General features: G+C 37.7%; 1 protein-coding gene across 6 annotated transcripts in view; it reads right to left on the bottom strand.

Moving 5' to 3' along the window:
- ADAMTS6 (ADAM metallopeptidase with thrombospondin type 1 motif 6) overlaps nucleotides 1–20,067 on the bottom strand; it is a 227,881-nt gene extending 207,814 nt beyond the window's left edge. The window contains exons 1-3 of one of the 6 annotated variants that reach the window (XR_009452669.1): nucleotides 19,297–19,810; nucleotides 11,557–11,695; nucleotides 8,644–9,008 (exon numbers count right to left, since the gene is read on the bottom strand). Coding sequence is in view for 5 of the 6 variants with exons in the window: in XM_059694536.1 (XP_059550519.1) it covers nucleotides 8,644–9,008; nucleotides 11,557–11,653 (462 nt within the window). In the remaining variant the exon portion in view is untranslated. Of the gene's footprint in view, nucleotides 1–8,643; nucleotides 9,009–11,556; nucleotides 11,696–19,101; nucleotides 19,175–19,296; nucleotides 19,813–19,939 lie in introns of those variants that run through there. The other 5 variants (XM_059694536.1, XM_059694539.1, XM_059694535.1 and 2 more) reach the window with 5 other exon arrangements.

The raw sequence follows: 20,067 nt of genomic DNA, 5'->3' as shown, positions 1-20,067 counted from the left end.
GTAAAAGTTATCTGCATCAGAAATAAGACGTTCCATCCCTGTCTAATAGTATTTTCCTAAGTGTGGCACATGAGAGGACTGCTCTTAATCCGACTAATTTACCCTGTAACACTGGATAAAACACAAACTCCCCGGGTATTTCCTCAGCTGGAAAATGAAAGGGTCGGTGTAAATTAGTGGTTTTAAAACAGCACTCTGGGGAGCCCTAAGGGTTCCATGGAAGTGCCCTCAGGGGACTGCCCCAGACAACAAAGAGAGACCTACACAGCTTGGAGTCCCGGGTTTAGGAATCAGCTGTGCTTTTATTCATCTATATATGAAGTTTCCACATAACATTTCACTTGAGAAAAGGGTTTTGCTTCTTTAAAAAGAAGGGGGGGGGATTGAAAGCCTCTAGTCCTGATAATCTCTGAAGCCCCTTTGAATCTAAGCCTCTATGATTCTGTTTAAGGAAATGCATGTTGCGTATAATATGCTTGGAAAGAAAGGTAAGGTATAATCATAACTGCTCTAACTTAGAGATGAAGTTGGCAGCCACCTGTAGGAAGTGAGCTAAGGAATGTAAAAACAAAACAAAACACCAAAACAAAACGGCCCTTAGTCACTTCATATTATTTTCACCATTGTTTGCTTTACTTTAAAAATATTAGTCTCTAAATTAAATTCAAATACTGACAGGAATAGCATAATCTGCCATTAACAAACGCTAATACCTGAGCATGAATTACTTTACCAGGAAGGTTAGCGGTGTGACAGTAAACTGAACACGGTTCCTGCGGGAAGGAGGGGATGTATGAGAAGTCTTGGTAAGAGGAAAGGTAGAAAGTGGGGTCTAGAGTACTAAAGTCATCCTAGACTGTGGGCAAGTCACTCAAGCCAAGAATCTCAGGTTGCTGGGAAAAGAGTCACAAGCCTTGTAAGCAGATACAATCTCTAATTTCAAGTATGGAAAGACTACAGAAGAAAATCCAGAGATTTTGTGTGTTAAGTACCCTGTAAGATGTTCACACATATCATCTCATTTCATCGTTGTTATTTTTTTCATTTCATCTTAATAGCTCTTTGAAGTAAGTACTACTCAGTTCCTCTGTGCAGATGACAAGTGGAGGCTGAGCAAAGTTAAGTCACAAACTCACTTGATAGACTTCGGAGCTGGACTCTTAGCCACTGTACTATAATTCCCTTATCCTCTGAGGGTGGTTTGTGACTTTATTCATTCACCAACTATGTTCGAATGCCTATGATAGGGCAAGTACTGTTCTAGATGGTGGGGATACAATAATGAACAAAACAAAGTTCCAACTCTATCATGGAGCTTACATTCTGGTGGGAGGAGCTAGAAAAAAAAAGAATTCATTCATTAGATAAATAAATGATCAATCAGGTAGTGATAAATGTTAACAAGAAAAATAAAGCAGTGTAAGAGAATAGAAAGTAATTAGAAGTGAGGGAATTACACAAACTATTTAGGATGGTCAGGGTCATCCTCTCCAATAAGGTGACATTGGAACAGAAATGTGAGTAAAGGGTTGTAGTTTAGTCAATTCCATGAAGAGAAAAAAGGGCAAGGGAATTGAAGGTGGGTTTGGAGGGAAGTGAAGACATGGATTGGGTGGACAATGAAAAGGATTAGTGGGTCATGTTGGGCATAAAAGGGCTGTCTCTTAGAGTTGAGATACTAGAGACAGTACTGGAAAGATAGAAGAATGGAACCCTTGAAATTGAGACTATGGCAAGTTGCAGATTAAATTCAACTTTGCTACTCTGGGCCTATAACCTTGCAGCTTCATTTAGCCAGAGGAAAGTACACCAAGATGCCAGCTGGTCTCACTTGAATTTCATCATCATAATCTCAACTGTGTCCTTAACGCTCATGGCAATTATACTATGTTTCTCTGATTTATTCAGTATGCTGCTCTTCTGGGTAAATATTTCATACTTTCTCCTCTCTTCTTAATACCCTAACACCTCATTTTTCCATCTCCTGTTCCAATAAACAACATGGCACAACCTCCTGCTAAGTCCTACAACAACAAACACCCCACCTACCTGAATCTCCTCCATATAATCTATTTTATATCCTTTTATTATGGATGAGCTGCATGTTCTCCTAGCTACGGACAATTATTGTATTTATGCAGATGAGTCCATCCCTTCTGTATCTATCAAGAACATCACTCCAGAAACTTCCCTTCTCTCTATAATCATTCCTATCAAACAAAACAAAACAAAACCTCTCACTCCCACTTGTGCCTGCAGCAACTGACATTGCTTGCTTTTCTAAAATCATTATCTGTATAGTCCTTTCTCTCATTCCTTCTTAAACCTTTGCCAACAGGTTTTTGCCTCTTTTCCAAACCCCACCATGACTTCACCATAACTGCTTTAGTCAAAGTCACCAACAACCTCCTCATTGATAAATTCAGTGGTTAGTTTTCAGTCCTACTCTTATTTTGACATTTTTCTCTTAAAATACTTTCTTACTTGGCTTCTAGAATATTTGTCTGGTTGTCCTTCAATTTCTTATTCCACTGTTCTTTGCTGGTCTCCTCCTTATCTTTCTGACCTCCTTAACCCATTGGAGTACCCAAAGATTCAGCCCTTAAACCTCTCCTTTATTCTATCTATTCTCCCCACCTAAGCAATTCCATGTAATCTCCTGTCTCTGTCATTTATATATTGATGACTCCCAAATTTGTAAGTTCATAATTCACATCTCTCTTCTGCATATCCAATATGCAATATAACTTCTCAAATTTAACACGTTCAACTGAACTTCTGCTATGTACCAACCCCCAAACTATTCTTTCTATAACTTTTCCATCTCAATGAATGCCTGAGTCTTTCTCATGCCATTTGATGACTGATATATTTTTCCAGTTGTTCAGGCCTCAAGCTTAGAGTTAACATTAATTTTACCCTAGTTGTGTCCTCTAAAATCTAACATCTGGCCTCCAGTTCCCTTTCTAACTTCACCTTCCATTATTCTTCCTCTCTTTCACTTAGGTCTGGCCACGGTATTCTTGCTTTTCCTCAACACTCTAATATCAGACCTTTGTACTTAAAGATTTCCACCTGGAAAAATTATCCCTAAGATGTCAGCATTTCCCTTCCTCATTTCCCTTAAAGTTTTTTTAAATATATTTTTATTGATTTCAGAGAGGAAGGGAGAGGGAGAGAGAGATAGAAACATCAATGATGAGAGGGCATCATTGATTGGCTGCCTCCTACACATCCCCCGCTGGGGATCGAGCCTGCAACCCTGGCATGTGCCCTGACGGGGAATTGAACCGTGACCTTCTGGTTCATAGGTTGATGCTCAACCACTGAGCACACTGGCCAGACTCCCTTAAAGTTTTTACTCAATATTTTTCCACCTCAGAACTTACCATTACACAGCACACTATGATTTTTATTTATTTATCTTATTGTGTATCTCCTCCACTAGAATGCAAGTTAAATGAAGATAGGGACTTTTGTTTTGTTCACTGTTGTACTCATAGCACCTAGAGCAGTGCCTATTAAACGACAGGTATTTATAAGTATTTCATGAATAGATAAATGAGTAATGGAAAAAGTAGAAAGGCAACTGTGGCTATAACAAAATGAATAGAAAGTCTACTGGGGTCACTGGTCTTTTCTAACTAGGTATATAGTCTTCAGTATCTTCAGAGAGATGAAAGAAAATCATGAAACAAACACAATATATAAAGAAAGGAACAACCAAGACAGGAAGCCTTCTTGAAAATCAGAAATATGACTGCTGTAATTTTTAAATCAATTAAAGGGAAAAAAAAGAATGCAAAATTGGGGAAATCTCATTGAACAAAAGATGAAAAAGAGAGATAAGAGAAGCAGAAAACCAATCACAGAAGGGTAAGGAGAGAAACAAGAAAAGAAAATTTTTAAGAAAACATTTTTTAATTTCTCTAACCTAGAAGAAGGCCTTTAAATTGAAAGCACCCATCAAACACCAAGGAGAGATCAGGAAAGAAGACCCACAGCTTACCACATGATTATAAAATTCTTGAAACAGGAAAGAAAAGATCACTTTCACTGAAGAAAAAATTTTAAGAAAAAAAAAAAAAAGTATATGTATGCCACCCAAAACGAACCAATGTTATTTTTTAGATCTTTAAGTCTTTTCCTAAGATATAAAACCATATAAACAAATTTAATGCCCCATATTTCCCTTTCCTAATTACACCATCCATGGTTCTGAAGGAAAATGATTTTGAACTTAGACTCTCACATTCAGCTAAATTATTAATCAAACATGAGGACAACATAAAGTCACTTTCAAATAGGCAAGGACTCCGAAATTTTACTTCCCAGGCACCTTTTTTGAGGTAACTACTTGAAGATGTTCTCTAACAAAACCAGAATGTAAACACAGAAAGAGGAAGATGTGTTACTAGCCTAGAAAAAAAATAAATCCCAAGATGAGAGATGTGTAGTAACTCAAAAAATTAAGTAACCAGTAAACTCCAAGAAAAGTATCTCCAAAGAAGAATGAAATATACAGGGTAGGGCAAAAGTAGGTTTACAGTTGTTTGTATGGAAAATAATACAATAATTAAATAATAATACAAGAATAAATTCTGTGTTTTGTGTACTCACAACTGTAAACCTACTTTTAACCCACCCTGTATATCACACAATAGATATAAGAACTAAAAAACTGAATATTAATCACTGTGTTAAAACAATCATATATTTTTTTCCTCAATAAGACAAAAAAAAAAAGAAACTTCAGAAAAACAAGACCTAGATAAGAAAGCCGTAGTCCTAAATTGTGACATTACTTAAAACAGCTGATAGACTATAATGTTAGAAATCTTTTCTTTTGAATGGTACAAGGGCTGTAACACAAACTATGGATAAGGAAATATGATTAGAAACAAACACTATTGATCTCTACATTGAAAACTATTGTTTATAAACAGTTAAAAACAGAATTGGTTACAAGGGGCCTTTGAAAAGTAGGCTCTTTTTTTGTTTTTACTGTATTTTTATTGATTTCAGAGAGGAAGGGAGAGAGAGATAGAAATATCAATGATGAAAGAGAATCACTGATGGGCTGCCTCCTGCATGCCCCCTACTGGGGATCAAGCCCACAACCCTGGCACATACCCTAGACCAGAATCAAAGCCAGGACCCTTCAGTCCAGAGGCTGACGCTCTATCCACTGAGCAAAACCCGCTAGGGCAAAAGTAGGATTTTTTAAAAAAAAACTTCTACACATATTCATTTGATTAAAAATATAACATGATACAAAATAAGAATGAAGACAAGGATTACTAAGACTAGTGGGTAAAAGTGTGATGAGGAATAGGATATTTACATAGTCCCCCAGTATCTGTTCACAAATTCCTTATCAGCTGCCAAGAGGTAAACAGCAACCTCAGTGGACAAACATGGCAGACCTCACCTTAATCAAGTAATCAAAGTTAGTCAACATAGACCATGCAGTTTCAATAGGAAGCAAAGTAAAAAAGAAAGGTGTTAATAAAGAGAGGGAACGAGAACAAGAGACAGAAAGTCTCAATGAGGATGAAGAATAATCAGGTGGCCCTGGCTGGCGTGGCTCAGTTTGTTGGTGCATCCTGTGCACCAAAAGGTCGAAGGTTCAACTCTCAGTCAGGTTTTGGATTCGATCCAGATCAGGGTACATACAGTAGGAACTGATCAATGTTTCTCTCTCCCTTTCTCTCTCTATTTCAACTTCCTAAAATATTATAAAATATCTACCATCTAATATATGGTCTTATTAGATGCTAGGGAAGAAAAATTTAATAAAATACAAATCCTCTAAATTTTCTGACCAAATTTATTTTATCTTCAAATTTATTTTATCTTCTCCATTCTCAGTGCCATAATTTTGTAAAGGCCTTCATTATCTCCTAAATGTTCTAACTCATCTTCACACCTCCAATCACTCCTGTCCCCTCAAATTTCACAATGGAATTGGTGTGTGTTTCTTTCTAAATCTCAAATTTGTTCCTTTCATCACCCTGTTAAAACTATGAATGGCATAATTAATGTTAATGCCAAATTTAGAGGGCTTGATCAATGACTGAGAATGGTACTTTTCTATCATATTTAACAGCAAATGTCATTTAAACATATGAAAGCTTTTAAAACACATATCTACTTTGGATAATTTATTTTTATTCAAAAAGATAAATCTATTTTGTATATAAAGCCTAACACTGTATACAGAGAAACTAGTGATAAAAGTACTCAATGTTTCTATTTATAGGAATTAACCCCAAATCTTAAAATCTAATCATTTTGACCCACTAACAACTCTAGAAAATAGACAATCTGAGCAAATTCTTATTTATACCTATAATGAAAATTTTCCTAAACTGTGTGGTTCCTAATACTCCTTTCAAATTTAGGACTTATTTAACTCCAACTTTAATTATGTATTTTTTATATTAACCTAGGAATAAGAATATGAATGTGATAGAATATAGAAAAAAACAGTTTCTGAAAGTATGACTTGAGCATCAAAATGTTTGTGCTCTTGCCTGGACAGTTTGGCTCAGTGGATAGAGCGTCAGCCTGCAGACTGAAGGGTCTCTCTCGGGTTTAATTCCGGTCAGGGGCAAGTACCTCAGTTGCAGGCTCCCAGCCCTGGTCGGGGGCTTGTGGGAGGCAGCCAATCAATGTGTCTCTCTCTCACACATCGGTGTTTCTCTCTGTCTCTCCCACTTCCCTCCACTCTCTAAAAACCAACGGGGAAAAAATATCCTCGGTTGAGGATTTAAAAAAAAAAAAAAAAAGTTTGTGCTCTTGGCAGATCCCTCAGATCGGTCTCTTGCTTCAACAGTGTTTGGATGGAACAGACCCAGGGACACCCCTTCTTCCAGCCTCGCACCAGTCACCACCTGCGCAACCACCTCAAGCCGTCCTCTCCAGACCAGCCAATGCCGTTTTTTAACCTAAACTCCTTATTGCCGAGCAACATGAGCTCCCAGATTCGTCAGAATGATCCCACCCAGATGGAGACTGCCCTCAGCCACTTGGCCAACCTGCACCTTCAGGCCTCCTGCACCACCTCTCTCTGGGCTTCTATGTCGACCACCATGCGGCTCTGCAGGGCGGGGCCCCTTCCGCAAGTTAGCAGAGAAGAAGCCTGAGGACGCCCAGAGTCTCTTATTAAAGATGCAAAGCCAGCTCCGGGGCCGAGTTTTTTCCCAGGACGTGCTGAAGCCGACAAAGATGAGTGGAACAAAACTCAGGACGCCATGGAAGCCGCCCTGGTCTTGGAGAGGAACCTGAGCCAGGTCCTTCAGGAGCTGCAGGCCCTGGGTTCCACCCGCGCAGGCCCTCCTCTCTGTGACTTCCTGGAGAACCACTTCCGGGGTGAGGAGGTGAAACCCGTCAAGAAGATGGGCAGCCACCTGACTCACATCTGCAGGCTGGCCGGCCCGCAGGCTGGGCGCGGCGGGTATCTTCGAAAGGCTCACCCTCAGGCACCCGAGGAGCCTTTAGAGCCCAGAGTCCTTTGAGGGGCCCCTCTGGTGTCTGGCTTTTGCCTGGGCCTCTCCCTGAAACCACTAGCCATCCTTTTAACCACCCTCAAGCCCTTTCCCAAGCACCGGACCAAATGGAAATAATAAAGCTTTTTGCAGCCAAAAAAAAAAAAAAAAAATTGTGCTCTTTTACACAAATAGAGCTTTAATGGAACATCTACATTAGCCTGAATATGGTAAAAGCAGTAGAGGAAATACGGGAACATGCTTTGCTTTGCAACCTTGAACTGTGTATTTACCATTAGACTAGAATGGACTCAAATGCCCAGGATAGACCCTACACTCTTGAAATCTAAGTAAAATAAGATTTGTAATCAATCTTCAGATAAATGCAGAAAAATTTTATTTAATAAAGAGATATTGGTATAAAAGATTTTGCTTCAAGAATTTATAACCACCCTGGCCAGTCTGGTTCACTTCATTGGAGCATTTGTCCCATATCCTGAAGGATGGTGGCTTAGATTCCTGGTCAGGGGACATGCCCACATTTTGGGTTTGCTCCCTGATCAGGGCATGTACAGGAAAGCAATGATCAAAGGCAATCTTTCACATCGATGTTCTCTCTCTCTCTCTCTCTCTCTCTCTCTCTCTCTCTCTCTCCTCCCCTCCTCTCTAAAATCAATTTTTTTAAAAAAATTTTTAAAGAATTTATAACCATAAGTAGGTCGCACATAATTAAGCTATGCTGACAACCAGAGAAAGACATTATAGAAAGAAATCTAAAGAGGCAATCAGTGTCGTAGTTTCCTGAAATAATACACGCACATACATGTACACATAACCTTAAACTCTTCACCAATGATTGGGTTTTGTTTATGCATGAAAGATACCTTATTTGAACAGAAAAAAAAAACAATTTAAATCTAAAATGAAACCTGAGGTTTTATTCATTTTTCTACTAACAATATAGGGTTTTTAATATTGCTCTGACTTTGAAAACTCAATACAAACATTATCAAAAAGACTATCAAAAGCAAAGGCAGCAGCAATAACAAAAATATTTAGATGTTGTATATACATATTTATTAATCTGAGGAAAGACATTTACACTGAGATTTTATATCCCCATAAGAAATTTAAAATTATAACATCTACTTACCAACCCAATACAGTTGCTTAAAGCCACTTTGGTTGTACTATGTTGATCTTCCAAGTATCCTGTGTAGTGACAGTTGTCTAAAAAATCATGTTTCCATTGAGGCCCATCTTTCCCCCAGTATTCTACGGTAAAATGTTTGGACACAAAATCCGTGTTGAGAGTCAAGTTTAGGTGAAAGTGCTTGCCATAGGCTGAAAGTTTAAAAAATAACTTAGATGCTGCCTGCTGTGGATCGATAGGGTCCATACTCCGTCTTCTCCTCGAGTGTTTATCATTTTTCACAGTAAAGCTGAGGAAAGCTCCATTTTGGTCAACCCTTATTGGAATAGTTAGCTGGTAGTGTTCTAGGTAAGTCAGGAATTCCTCTTCGTAATCATAAAGCAGAGTATCCAGAAAAAAAAACACATGGAAGAAAAGATAATTTAACAGAACAACAAAGTAGCAATGTAAATAACAACTATATCAGTTAAAACTATGAACCATCATGGGTGAGTTATGGAAAAAAATGTTATAGTATACAAAAATAAAAGAGTAAAAGTTTCAAATCTAAAGATGAATTAAGTTTCAATTATTTAATTCCTCAAAATAACATTATTTTAAAAGACTATTTTTATTTTTACAATTTAAATTTAAAAAATGAATTCTAAGGGGAAATTACACAGGAAATATGAATATTTTATATTGAAAGTTAAAACAGTGAAAAACACACATATGTAAAAGAATAGAATTTAGCTCAGATAAAATGTTTGTGAAAGTTATCCAAAGAGTTTATAAAGAATCTCAACAGCCTTGAAGACATTTTTAAAAAATAAATTATCAGCTAGCCACTTTGTGAAACAGTCTGGCAATTCCTCCAAAATTAAACATGGAACTACCATCTGACCCAACAATTCCACTGCTAGGTATACACCCAGAAAAATGAAAACCACATATCCACACAAAAACTTGTACATGAATGTTTATGGCAGCATTGTCCATAATAGCCAAAAGGAAGAAATAACCCAAATGCCCATCAAATGATGAATAAATGAGTAAAATGTAGTATATTCACTTACATAATGAAATATTATTCTGCAATAAAGGGATACAGTGCTGATACATGCTATGACATGAACAAATCTTCATAATAACTGCCTTCATAATTAAAGTTCATTATCTAACACTATAAAAATATGCTAAGTGAAAGAAACCAGTCACAAAAGATTATATGTTATATGATTTCACTTATATGGAAATATCCAGAATAGGCAAATCTCTAGAGACAGAAGTAGATTAGAGGTTGCCTAGGGCTAGGGGTGTAGAATGGTTTAGAGAGAATTTATGAGTGACTATTAATGGGTACAGGTTTCTTTTTAGGATGATGAAAATATTCTAAAATTGGTTGTAGTTATGGTTATACAACTCTGTGAATATACTGTAAACCATTTGAATTGAATACTGTAAATGGGTAAATTATATGGTATACCTATTATATCTCAATAAAGCTGTTTTTAAAAGTATCAGAATGACCAAAAATTCAGAGGACTATTAAATAATATTTTCCTCACTTAGGTGTACTAAATATTACCAATCTACCTTCTTAACTACATCTTCCTTTAGCGGGGTTTACTACCAAGGAAAACCAAATGGCTGCCTGATGCCTTACTGTCTCTACATGGAGCTCACTCACAAATATAAACTCCCATGAAACCATGACCAAATGGAAATAATTTGAAAGATAATATTTATTTTATTTCTCATGAATAAGAGTTCATACCAAATGCTATGGCTTTATTGATCTACTTTGAGATTCACATTTTGTATGTATGGATTTCTAGACATCAATCTATAATAGCCTTGAAAATCTGGTTTCTCAGCACCAAAAAAATGATCCGTTACTATACATTCATGGAAGGGGACTACAAAAGGTCTGCTTTCTCTAATTCTATAAGGATTGGACTGGCTCATGGAAAACAAAATGACATTTCTTCCTGGGTTCTTTCTGTTAAGATGTTTCCTATGATACAAAGTTCAATTCTATGAATGAAAATCATAGGGCTCTATGGGTGAGAATTTGAAAAGTTGAACTTCTCACCACTTTTACCTTCTTACCCAGGCTCTAGATCTTAGATCAGAATTCTTAAGTTAGAAAAAGCACTTTTTCACTAAGGGTCCATATTTTAAAAATCTTATATCAGAACTAGAGGCCCAGTGCACAAAAATCATGCACTCGAGGGGTGGGGGTGGGGGGGTCCCTCAGTCCTGCCTGAGCCCTTTTGCAGTCCGGGAGCCCTTGGGGGATGTCCCACTGACAGCTTAGCACTGCCTCGGAGGGGGGAGAGGCTCCCACCACCGCCACTGCACTTGCCAGCCATGAGCCCGGCTTCTGGCTGAGTGGCGCTCCCCCTGTGGGAGCACACTGACTACCAGGGGATAGCTCCTGTGTTGAGCGTCTGCCCCCTGGTGGTCAGTGCGCGTCATAGCAACCGGTTGTTCTGCTGTTTGGTCAATTTGCATAGTAGCCTTTTATTATATAGGATGTGTCTAGTTTCTTGCTCTTTCATAGTATAAACCTTTGGGTTCCATTTAAACATGACTTTACCTGTACACTCTAGCAATGAATGACCCTATCAATGTTTCGGATTCAGAAGAAGATGCCTGGTCTATATCTTTTGAAAAAGACCAGTCAACTCTAAAATCCACTGGATATTAAATACCAGTGAAACAAGTTAAACAGACTTTTAGAGGCCTTAACATTTATGAAATGTGCACTGAACTGACACTGTAGGCCTCTGCTCCTATCACTGCATATCCCAAAGAAAATGTTCACCCAAACCAAATATTCAGTCCCTTTGATAGTTCAGCTGGTAGAGTGCAGGACTGTAGTTGATTAATAGCAATATTTTTTGTCAGTTTCAAAAGCAGGAATCCTACCTTGTGAACTGTATGAGAGCCGGTGGTCACTATGAAATTCCGATGAAGCCATGATGAGGCTCAAAATCCAGGTCAACGTCTTCCACAAAATTTCCATAATTTAGCAAACTGGATGATTTTTTGGAGGGTTACCTATGTGCTAGAGAGTCAATACCATAGCAAATTAGTTATAAGATGGTCCACTGTTTAACAGGTACTTTTTCCCAACATCCTGTACTTTCTTCTATATCTGGATTCATTTTCTCAATCCAAAATGAAAAACTAATGATGGTAAAATGTTCATAAGCAAAAGCATTAGGCTGATTAGTTACTAAAGTATGGCCATTTTTTAACATAGAAAAACAGGAAAATTTTAAGTTAACTGAAAAATACCCTGAACAGACAGATCTATATTGCCGAATGCTTGCCAAAGGACATGTACTATGAAATAACTTAATATAGTTAAATTAGGCCATTGTTGTTCTTTATAGTCTAAATAAAATTCGCAAGACTAAACACAGAGTTAGAAACCAAAATGTTTAGCAGGATAATGTCAAAGCTATTTAATAATCAAAGAACAAATCTGAAGAGAAATAAAAACTCTTTTAAAAAAATACTTTGAAGATAACAATGTATGGGTACAGTGACTAACCCCCTTTTGATAAAAAATAAAAAGTAGGCTGACTTCACAATCAAGGTTCATTTTATGAAAATGTTAAACAGGATGTGATCCCATTCCTTTGCATGCTTTTTAGAACACTCAAATCCACAGATTGATGTGCGCTTTACGAGGCACCTACCCTTCTTTTCTTACAGACTAGATTTACAAACACACAGTGACATTTAGCCGCTGTCTGAATGCTCAGACAGTAACACAAACTAAACTTCTGAAAAGTTTAACCGTATTTGCTACAACCCTTGACTTTATCTGGAAGTCTTGTATGACTTATAAGGCAACACATACAAGCCAATGTCAACTACCTAGAATCTAACTGAAAGGAAATGCAATTCATTTTCTGAAAAAAAAAAAAAAATTTTTTTTAATTCATTTCAGGTATCACAACAGATTTCATGTCCCATCTCATGGACTTTCTCTTCAACTTATAACTTCACTCAGAGTCCATGAATTTACATTTTATACAGAAAACTAGTGTACTTGGCTACCTGATTTCCCAACAAAAGAACCAGAAACTAACAGCACAATAGTGACCAAAAAAGGATAAAAAACTAAAAAGTAGTTTTAGTACTCCAAATCAATACTGTTTGGTGCAGAAGCAAGCAGTCCTCACTTACATGGTTTAACAGTTACAACTGTGCATATAACTGTGTTACAGTCAGTGTCTGATACTCAAAATACTATGCCTGAGCTAGGAGCAAAAGATTAAATTGCTCTAAATAAGATAGCTTCCTACAGCCTGGCTAGTGTGGTTCAGTGGTTAAGTGTTGACCTATGAACCAGGAAGTCACGGTTCAATTCCCCATCAGGGCATATGCCTGGGTTGCAGGCTAGATCCCCAGTTTGGATCGAGCTCCCATCCTCTCTAAAATCAATAAAAACATATATTTTTTAAAAAATATAGCTTACTATAAATATAGAGAAATACACAAAAGATGTTAGAGATTTTCATCCCAGGTCTCTAATATATGGGCTTATCATAATAAATGGTAACATATTTGTTGGTTAAAAAAAATGAATGAGTAAATAAATGAATAAATAAATGGTTGTTACAATCACTTTAGACATATAAAAGGATATTTGTAGTTCATTGGAAAATTATGTGCAATACTTTATTCCCTAGGATGCTAGAAATATCAGCTTTATAACATATAAAACAATCACAACCATTTAAAATTCTTTGTGTCTGTCTCTACAAGTTATTAAACTGCTAAACTTTGGAAAAACTAATTCATTAATCAACAAATATTGTCTTATTATATTTTCAAAAGGATGTTATAATCTTCTCCTTTGAAAAGATTAAGGCAGAATCATTGCTTATAATCTAAGTAACAAAGAAAAAATTCAAGGCAGACTGACATATGCCCTAACGAAATTATGAAAAGGTGTTACAAATCAGATGAGGGAGATGACTTCTGAATCAGAGAAAGATGAGTCAAGGAAAGTTTATTTAAAAAGTAGCCTTTGAGATAGGTCCTAGAAGATGAACAGAATTTCCCAAGTCAAATTGCTGGGGGCAATCATTATAAAGAAATAGATTCCACAGAGTCCAAATGGTAAGACAAAAATGGAAAATAGTATTAATAATAATAATAGTAAGTTTGATTCATATGCAGAAGACTAATAGGTAATATCTAGAAAAGTAGTTTAAGGTCAGATCAAAAATAAGGAGAATTTTAAATATATTACACTTCTCTGAATATTCACAACAATCTTATGCAGGAGGATTCATATCCCTGTGTGAGGCACACTCCAATAATAGTACTTCCTGATATCCACGCCTTTGTGTAACGCCCTTCCCTCGAGTAATTTGCTCCTAACCACTTGAAGACCTCAATGTGGAGGGGATGTCACTTCCATGATTCGATTACACAAGACTCTAACTTCCACCTTACTGGTAGGCTCTCTCCCTTGTTGAATTGATGAAGCAAGCTGCCATATGGAGCGGCTCCCATGGCAAGGAACTGAGAGCAACTTTCAGATAACCACTGGCAAGGAAACAAGGCTCTCGGTGCAATAGCCTGCAAGAAACTGAATCCTGCCCGCTAATATGTAAGCTTAGAAGCAGATCCCTTCCCGGTTGAGCCTTCTGTGGTAACCCCAGTCCTTGCCAACACCTTCATTGTGCTTCATGAGATACCCTGAATACAAGGTGTACAGCTCAGCCATGCCCAGACTCCTGAACCACAGAAACTCTGAGATAATAAATGTGTGCAATTTTAAGCCACTAAGTTTATTGGGGGGGGGGGGGGGGTTGTTGGTTGTTTTTGTTTGTTTGCAGCAATTGCAATGTACAGATAAAGAAATTGAAGCTCATAGTGGTCACAGAATATAGCTAGAAAAAAGCAGAGCTCAGAGTCATACACTGGGCTACTTGGATCTAAAGTCTAAATTCTTTCTATTACATCACACTTCCAGTTTAAGGCACCCTAACTTAAATATTCAATAGCAGTTGCATACAACCAGTATCAAATAAGATATTCATAAATGGTATAGGTTAATTAATGTGAACAGTTTTAAGCAACCTTATACACAATTGTTTCATTTCAAAATTATGTACTTCTACAGTGATTTAGGCAAGGCAGCAGGCACTACATAGCCTTTCTTAGGCAAACATCTATAAAGAGATTAAGTCACACCATTATTCAATATCAGTAATGAAAATAATCCAATTCTCTTGACTCCCAACCTACTTAAATACAATCTCGAACTCCATAACAGTTGTTTCATTAACAACTTCCATTCTTCATTTGTTTTCTTTTTTTTTTTAGATCAATTGAGTGCTTCCATAATAATGTCCAACATTAAATGAATCCCTCCTACACTTTAAAAGTAATCTTCTTTTAACGTGTTAATATATAACTAACACATTTCAATTAGTTTTCTAGTAGTGGTGATAGATTTGTACTGAATCATTCATCCTTTTTTCTCCTATTTACTCGGACTCTAAAACTAATGACAAACTTATACAAACTAATGACAAACAATATAGATAGCTGGTCTCATTTCTTAGAGTTAACTCCTTTCCCCCTTGAGAAATCTCCTGCTCTTCACAGTTTTGTAACCTCCACTTTTACCATTACTAACACTGTCCTGTATACACCCAAGTTAAGTAAGCCATAGCATCGAGAGGAAAAATATGTAACTACTTGGCCAGAAGTAGACTAACATTGGATTTAAGGATTTGTAGTGAAAAGGGCATTGGTGCATGGCAGAAAGAGCAGAAGCTTTGAGGTTAAACAAACCAGAGCTAAGTCTTGGTTCCACCACTAGCTATCTGGCACATGGACACTCAATAAATTTGGTTTTTCTCTCTCCTTTATTCACTCCAGTCCTCGCTCCCCACTTTTTTTCAAGCCTCCAGTGCCAGTGAAGAAAATTAATAGTAAGTAAATGAGTTGGCTCAAGCTCAACTAATAACAACAAACATATCTGACCATATTCAGTCAACTCACAATAAAAATGAATGGGTTAGGGGGGGCTGGGAGAAGAAATCCACAAATCCCTGGGAGCAGGAAAGAAACTACAAATCAGGGAGGGGTTCTTAACCTGCATACTCCTACCAGGTACTCCTCTGATTTAGGTACTTTACCTGCAGATACTCTCAGCCCTAGCTGGTCCTCCAACAGAACTCTGTGCCCCTAGGGATCTCCTTAGAGACAGAGCTCTTCTTGCCAAGGCTGAGGATCACAGGTGTCTTCCAGCCACTCCATGAGTGAGACAAGCTAAACAGCTGTGGGGCTCTCAGAGCTCCCCGATAGCATCAGCCACGACCCCCTGGATCATGCACCAGGCCTGGCATGGCCTGTGCTGATAGGGGTTGTGCTGGTGGCTATGGTCCTTTCTCTCCTCATTGCACTTGCTACCAAATGCCACCTCTGCCGAAAATACCGCACCAGCTACCAGCACTGCCCACTACCTGAGACAAGAGACAAGAAGGGGATCTGTCCAGAGATGAGTGAAAATGAGGATGAGGATGGCTTCATCAAGGTCAATTGCATTCAGGATAGGGCCTGAGGGCTGGGGACACAGGGTAGCAGGAACCATTTCAACTTCTGATCCCAGATCTTTGGGAACCCCTTGCCCCCCTGACAGCTTAAGAATTGTGAATACTACATGGGAGGCACAAACCTCAGGGGAGGTAGCTAGGGTTTAAGGGTTGACCAGGGGTTGAGCAATCCTTCCTTCCCTAACAATAGCCACCAAAGTGACAGTGACCCTCTCTTGCTCAATAACCTTCAAGGGCTCCCTGCTATTCTCAGGATAAAACCAATCTAGGGCCTAAACTATGGAACTAAGGCCTCTGTCAGCCTCTTGGTTTCCTTTCTTGCCTTTCCCTGGTATGCTCCCTACTTAACTAATTATTTTATACCAGATGATAACATTTTAGCAGATAAATATCAGAGTGCCAAGTTTCTTACAGGATTTTTTTCCCATCAACAAAGTGGGTAATCTTTAACAAAATGGTTAAAAAACATTTTTCTTTTTAATGAATGAGTTAACTTACTTTCTGACACCTGCTGGAGAAGTTAATCTGCATATCACCAACAACTATGTAGAGACACTAACAGATATAGTTTCCAAAATTCAGACTAACATTAAAGCATTACATAATTGTACAGAAATTATAATGCATTAACTCTACATTGTATAGCAGAAGCATTATGGAAAAGCACAAAGGCTTTGAGTCCTGGCTTGACTCCAAGTTATTTAAACTCTCTGGATCTGTTATCTCATCTATAAAACTGTGATAATGGTATCTACCTAACAAAGACTCGTTGAGAGATTAAATTAGATTACATGTGATGTGAAGTGTCCTCGCACTTCACTTTAATGGCTAAACAAATATTAGCCCCTCCCCCCTTCTCCTGGTTATCTGACTCATCAGTTTTCAAAGACCTTCCTTGAAAAATAGTTTTATGTTCCTCCTTCCCTCAGAAATGTGGACTAGTTGGAAATGATGATAGAATCAATCAACTGCATTGTATGGTCTTTTGAACAGTGAAGAATTTAGGTCATGATAACCAGGCTTACAATACTCTAAATATGAAAACGAGATTCAAAACTTTTCATGTTATTTTATTTCAAATATGCTTTTTTCCAAATACAAATGCACCAACCAGTGAAGTTAAGGGATCATTTACCTGCATCCATGGATCAAAGCTACTCTAGCTAAACAGAAATAAGAGCAGATAACGTGCACTACAGTAACTGACTCAGTCGTCTGCGCTGGTTGGAGGGTACTTGTCTTTTTGCTCTATCATCTTTACTTCCCACTCAAGTGATCTGGAGCAGCCAAGGTAATAATTTCCTCTCCTGAACTATTATTATGGAGCTAAAAGAACATGTATAACATCCTTCTCGGCTTCTTTCATCCATCTTAACCCTGGTTATTTATTTTAAGACTGATCTGGTCTTCACAGAGGAAGTAGCAATACTGTGCTCCCTTCAGGTGTTCAGTTTTTATATATGAAAATTAACATTTCATTTTCCATTTAGTCTCTCAAAAAATATTTATTGTCATACACTATATGCCAAGGACACCACTAGCCTATAAGTACAAAGGTTTCCAGATCATTTATCAACTTTGTAAGATTGGTTTCCAAGGAAAAGTATATTCAAGATGTATCTATCAAGAAAAGTAAATGATCCAAAAGCAAAAATACAAAACATCAGTCTACACAAAGCAGGCCCTAAATTATGTAATGTCCCGAATTACTTTTTTTTCCAAATGGCAAGTTGGATATACATTATCTGTTATAACTTCTTTCCTGAAAACACCTTTTTCTCTTGAGGTTCACTCAAAGGGTTGATAATCAACTATGTTCTTTGGTATAACCAAGAGAGCAATCAACCTCTTGCCCGTTTTCTTCTTCCCCCCAGGAATGTTCCACAAATGTGCCATTTACTCTCCTAACATATTAACTCTCTTTATTCACTCACAAAAGTCACACATAGGATAAGATTTGGCATATATACCCATCTCAAACCACTAGTAGCTACTGGTGGTTGCTAAGGAAATAAAGAGGAAGTGGTAAGAGTAGACAAGAATAGGAATTAATCTCACACGTATTGGCCCAGACAGGGTAAGTATTAAAATATTTCAGGTTTTGAGGTTAGAGATTTTTCCCCTTGAGAATTATAAAAATATTAATATCAAAACATAGATTTCATTGGCTGCCATTTGTGGCAAATGAATGAATTTGATTTGTTCGAAACCAACAATTTGCTTCTATACACTATTCTTCAAAAAATCCAAAACACCAATGATCACATTTAAGCACTAAATTAATATAAGCCAGAATTACTGTTACCACTTTGACTAAACACAGGAAAACAATTATCTCCAAAATTAATTTTCTCAATTTCCTTCAACTACACCAGTTTTATTTTGCATTTCCTTCCCTGCATGAATTTGGAGAACTGTCATTCCCACACCTAAGTTTGAGTCTAATCAACATAAGCTAAAAAGAGAAAGAAAAACAAAAGAAAGAAAATTAGCCCAAGATATTTAAACATAAAAGAATATGCTGAAAATCACACTCTAGTGTCTTTCTTCAAAAATCCAAAACACCAATCCAAATCTAAAAGTTCCAAGCAATGGTTCAGTTTCCCCTTTCCTCTCCCCCCCCCCCCCGCCGCCCCCCCTCCCGCCCCCGCCCAGTTCTGTAAACCCTCATGCCCCTTCCCCCAACCCCACTTCGCCCAGACAGAGGGTAACAGTCTGAGCTGCCCTGGTTGAGTTGATCCTAAAGTTAACATTCAGCAGCCCATTTCCAGACAGCAGCGCTAAATCTATTTGGATAAAACGCGTGTGACCCAGACAGTTGGCATTTGGCCCAAACGCGTTGCACCGGCAGCTCAAATAAAAACAAGAGTAAGAAACTCACTCTCTTGTTCCCTCTCAGTGCGCTTTCTCACTCTCTCGCTCTCTTTTCTTCTAGTACAACAAGGAAAGAAATTACTAAAGACAGGAATTATAGTACACATTATATCAGAAGGCAGCTTTCCAATAACCCCTCCAGCACTCACCCCCCACCCAAATCCCTAAACTTTGATCCCATGTACCATATAAACAGACATACCCCGATATTCAAGGCTCCGGAGGGATATGAGTCTAGCACGTCCCAAGTGGCCAAAAGTAAATCAAAAACACACGCTTCCATCTCTTTGATTAGCCTATTAAGAGCTTAACATATCCTAGAGCATCGGGGCTCCAGCTAGCACATTAATTCTGCCCTCTGAGCCCAGGCATAAACTATGCACTTGTCTGGCTACTTAAGACACTGACATGAAACCATAAAATGCAGGTTTTTCTTTAAGAAAACTGGAAATCAGTTTAAATACACATCATTATTACTTTCCTGATTACTATTTGGTGATGAGTTAAAAGACCACAATAATTATAATTAAGTCATATTTCACAAAACATATTCTATTCTTATAATAAACGTATATATTTTTGCATCATAAAATACTTGCATGACCCAGAATTCTCCAACCCCCGAGTAGTCTGGAGTTAAAAAGATTTCTATCTGTAAAATGAGTTCAGTTAGGCTCACTCATTGCCATTAAAACACATACACACATACACACACACACACACACACACACACAGTGAGAGAGAAAAAGGTTTTCTACCCGTTATTCGGAAGACAAGCAAACCACACGCTTTAATTAAAAAAAAAAAATAAAAGGTTTCATTGAATATTGTGAAGTCTTCCTTACCGTTTTCATCTTCAAATTCTGATAAAAAGTAAGTTTCAAACAATAGAGATTGCACTGGACGACTCACGTACTCCCTTCTCCTCTCTTAACTTTTTTTTTTTTTCTGCCCCCCTTTGCAAAGCCACAGC

Source organism: Myotis daubentonii, chromosome 4, assembly GCF_963259705.1.
Source record: "Myotis daubentonii chromosome 4, mMyoDau2.1, whole genome shotgun sequence".
In the NCBI taxonomy this organism is placed as follows: Eukaryota; Metazoa; Chordata; class Mammalia; order Chiroptera; family Vespertilionidae; genus Myotis; species Myotis daubentonii.
Note: the sequence above shows the minus strand (reverse complement) of the source record. Positions and strands in the feature narration are given on the sequence as shown.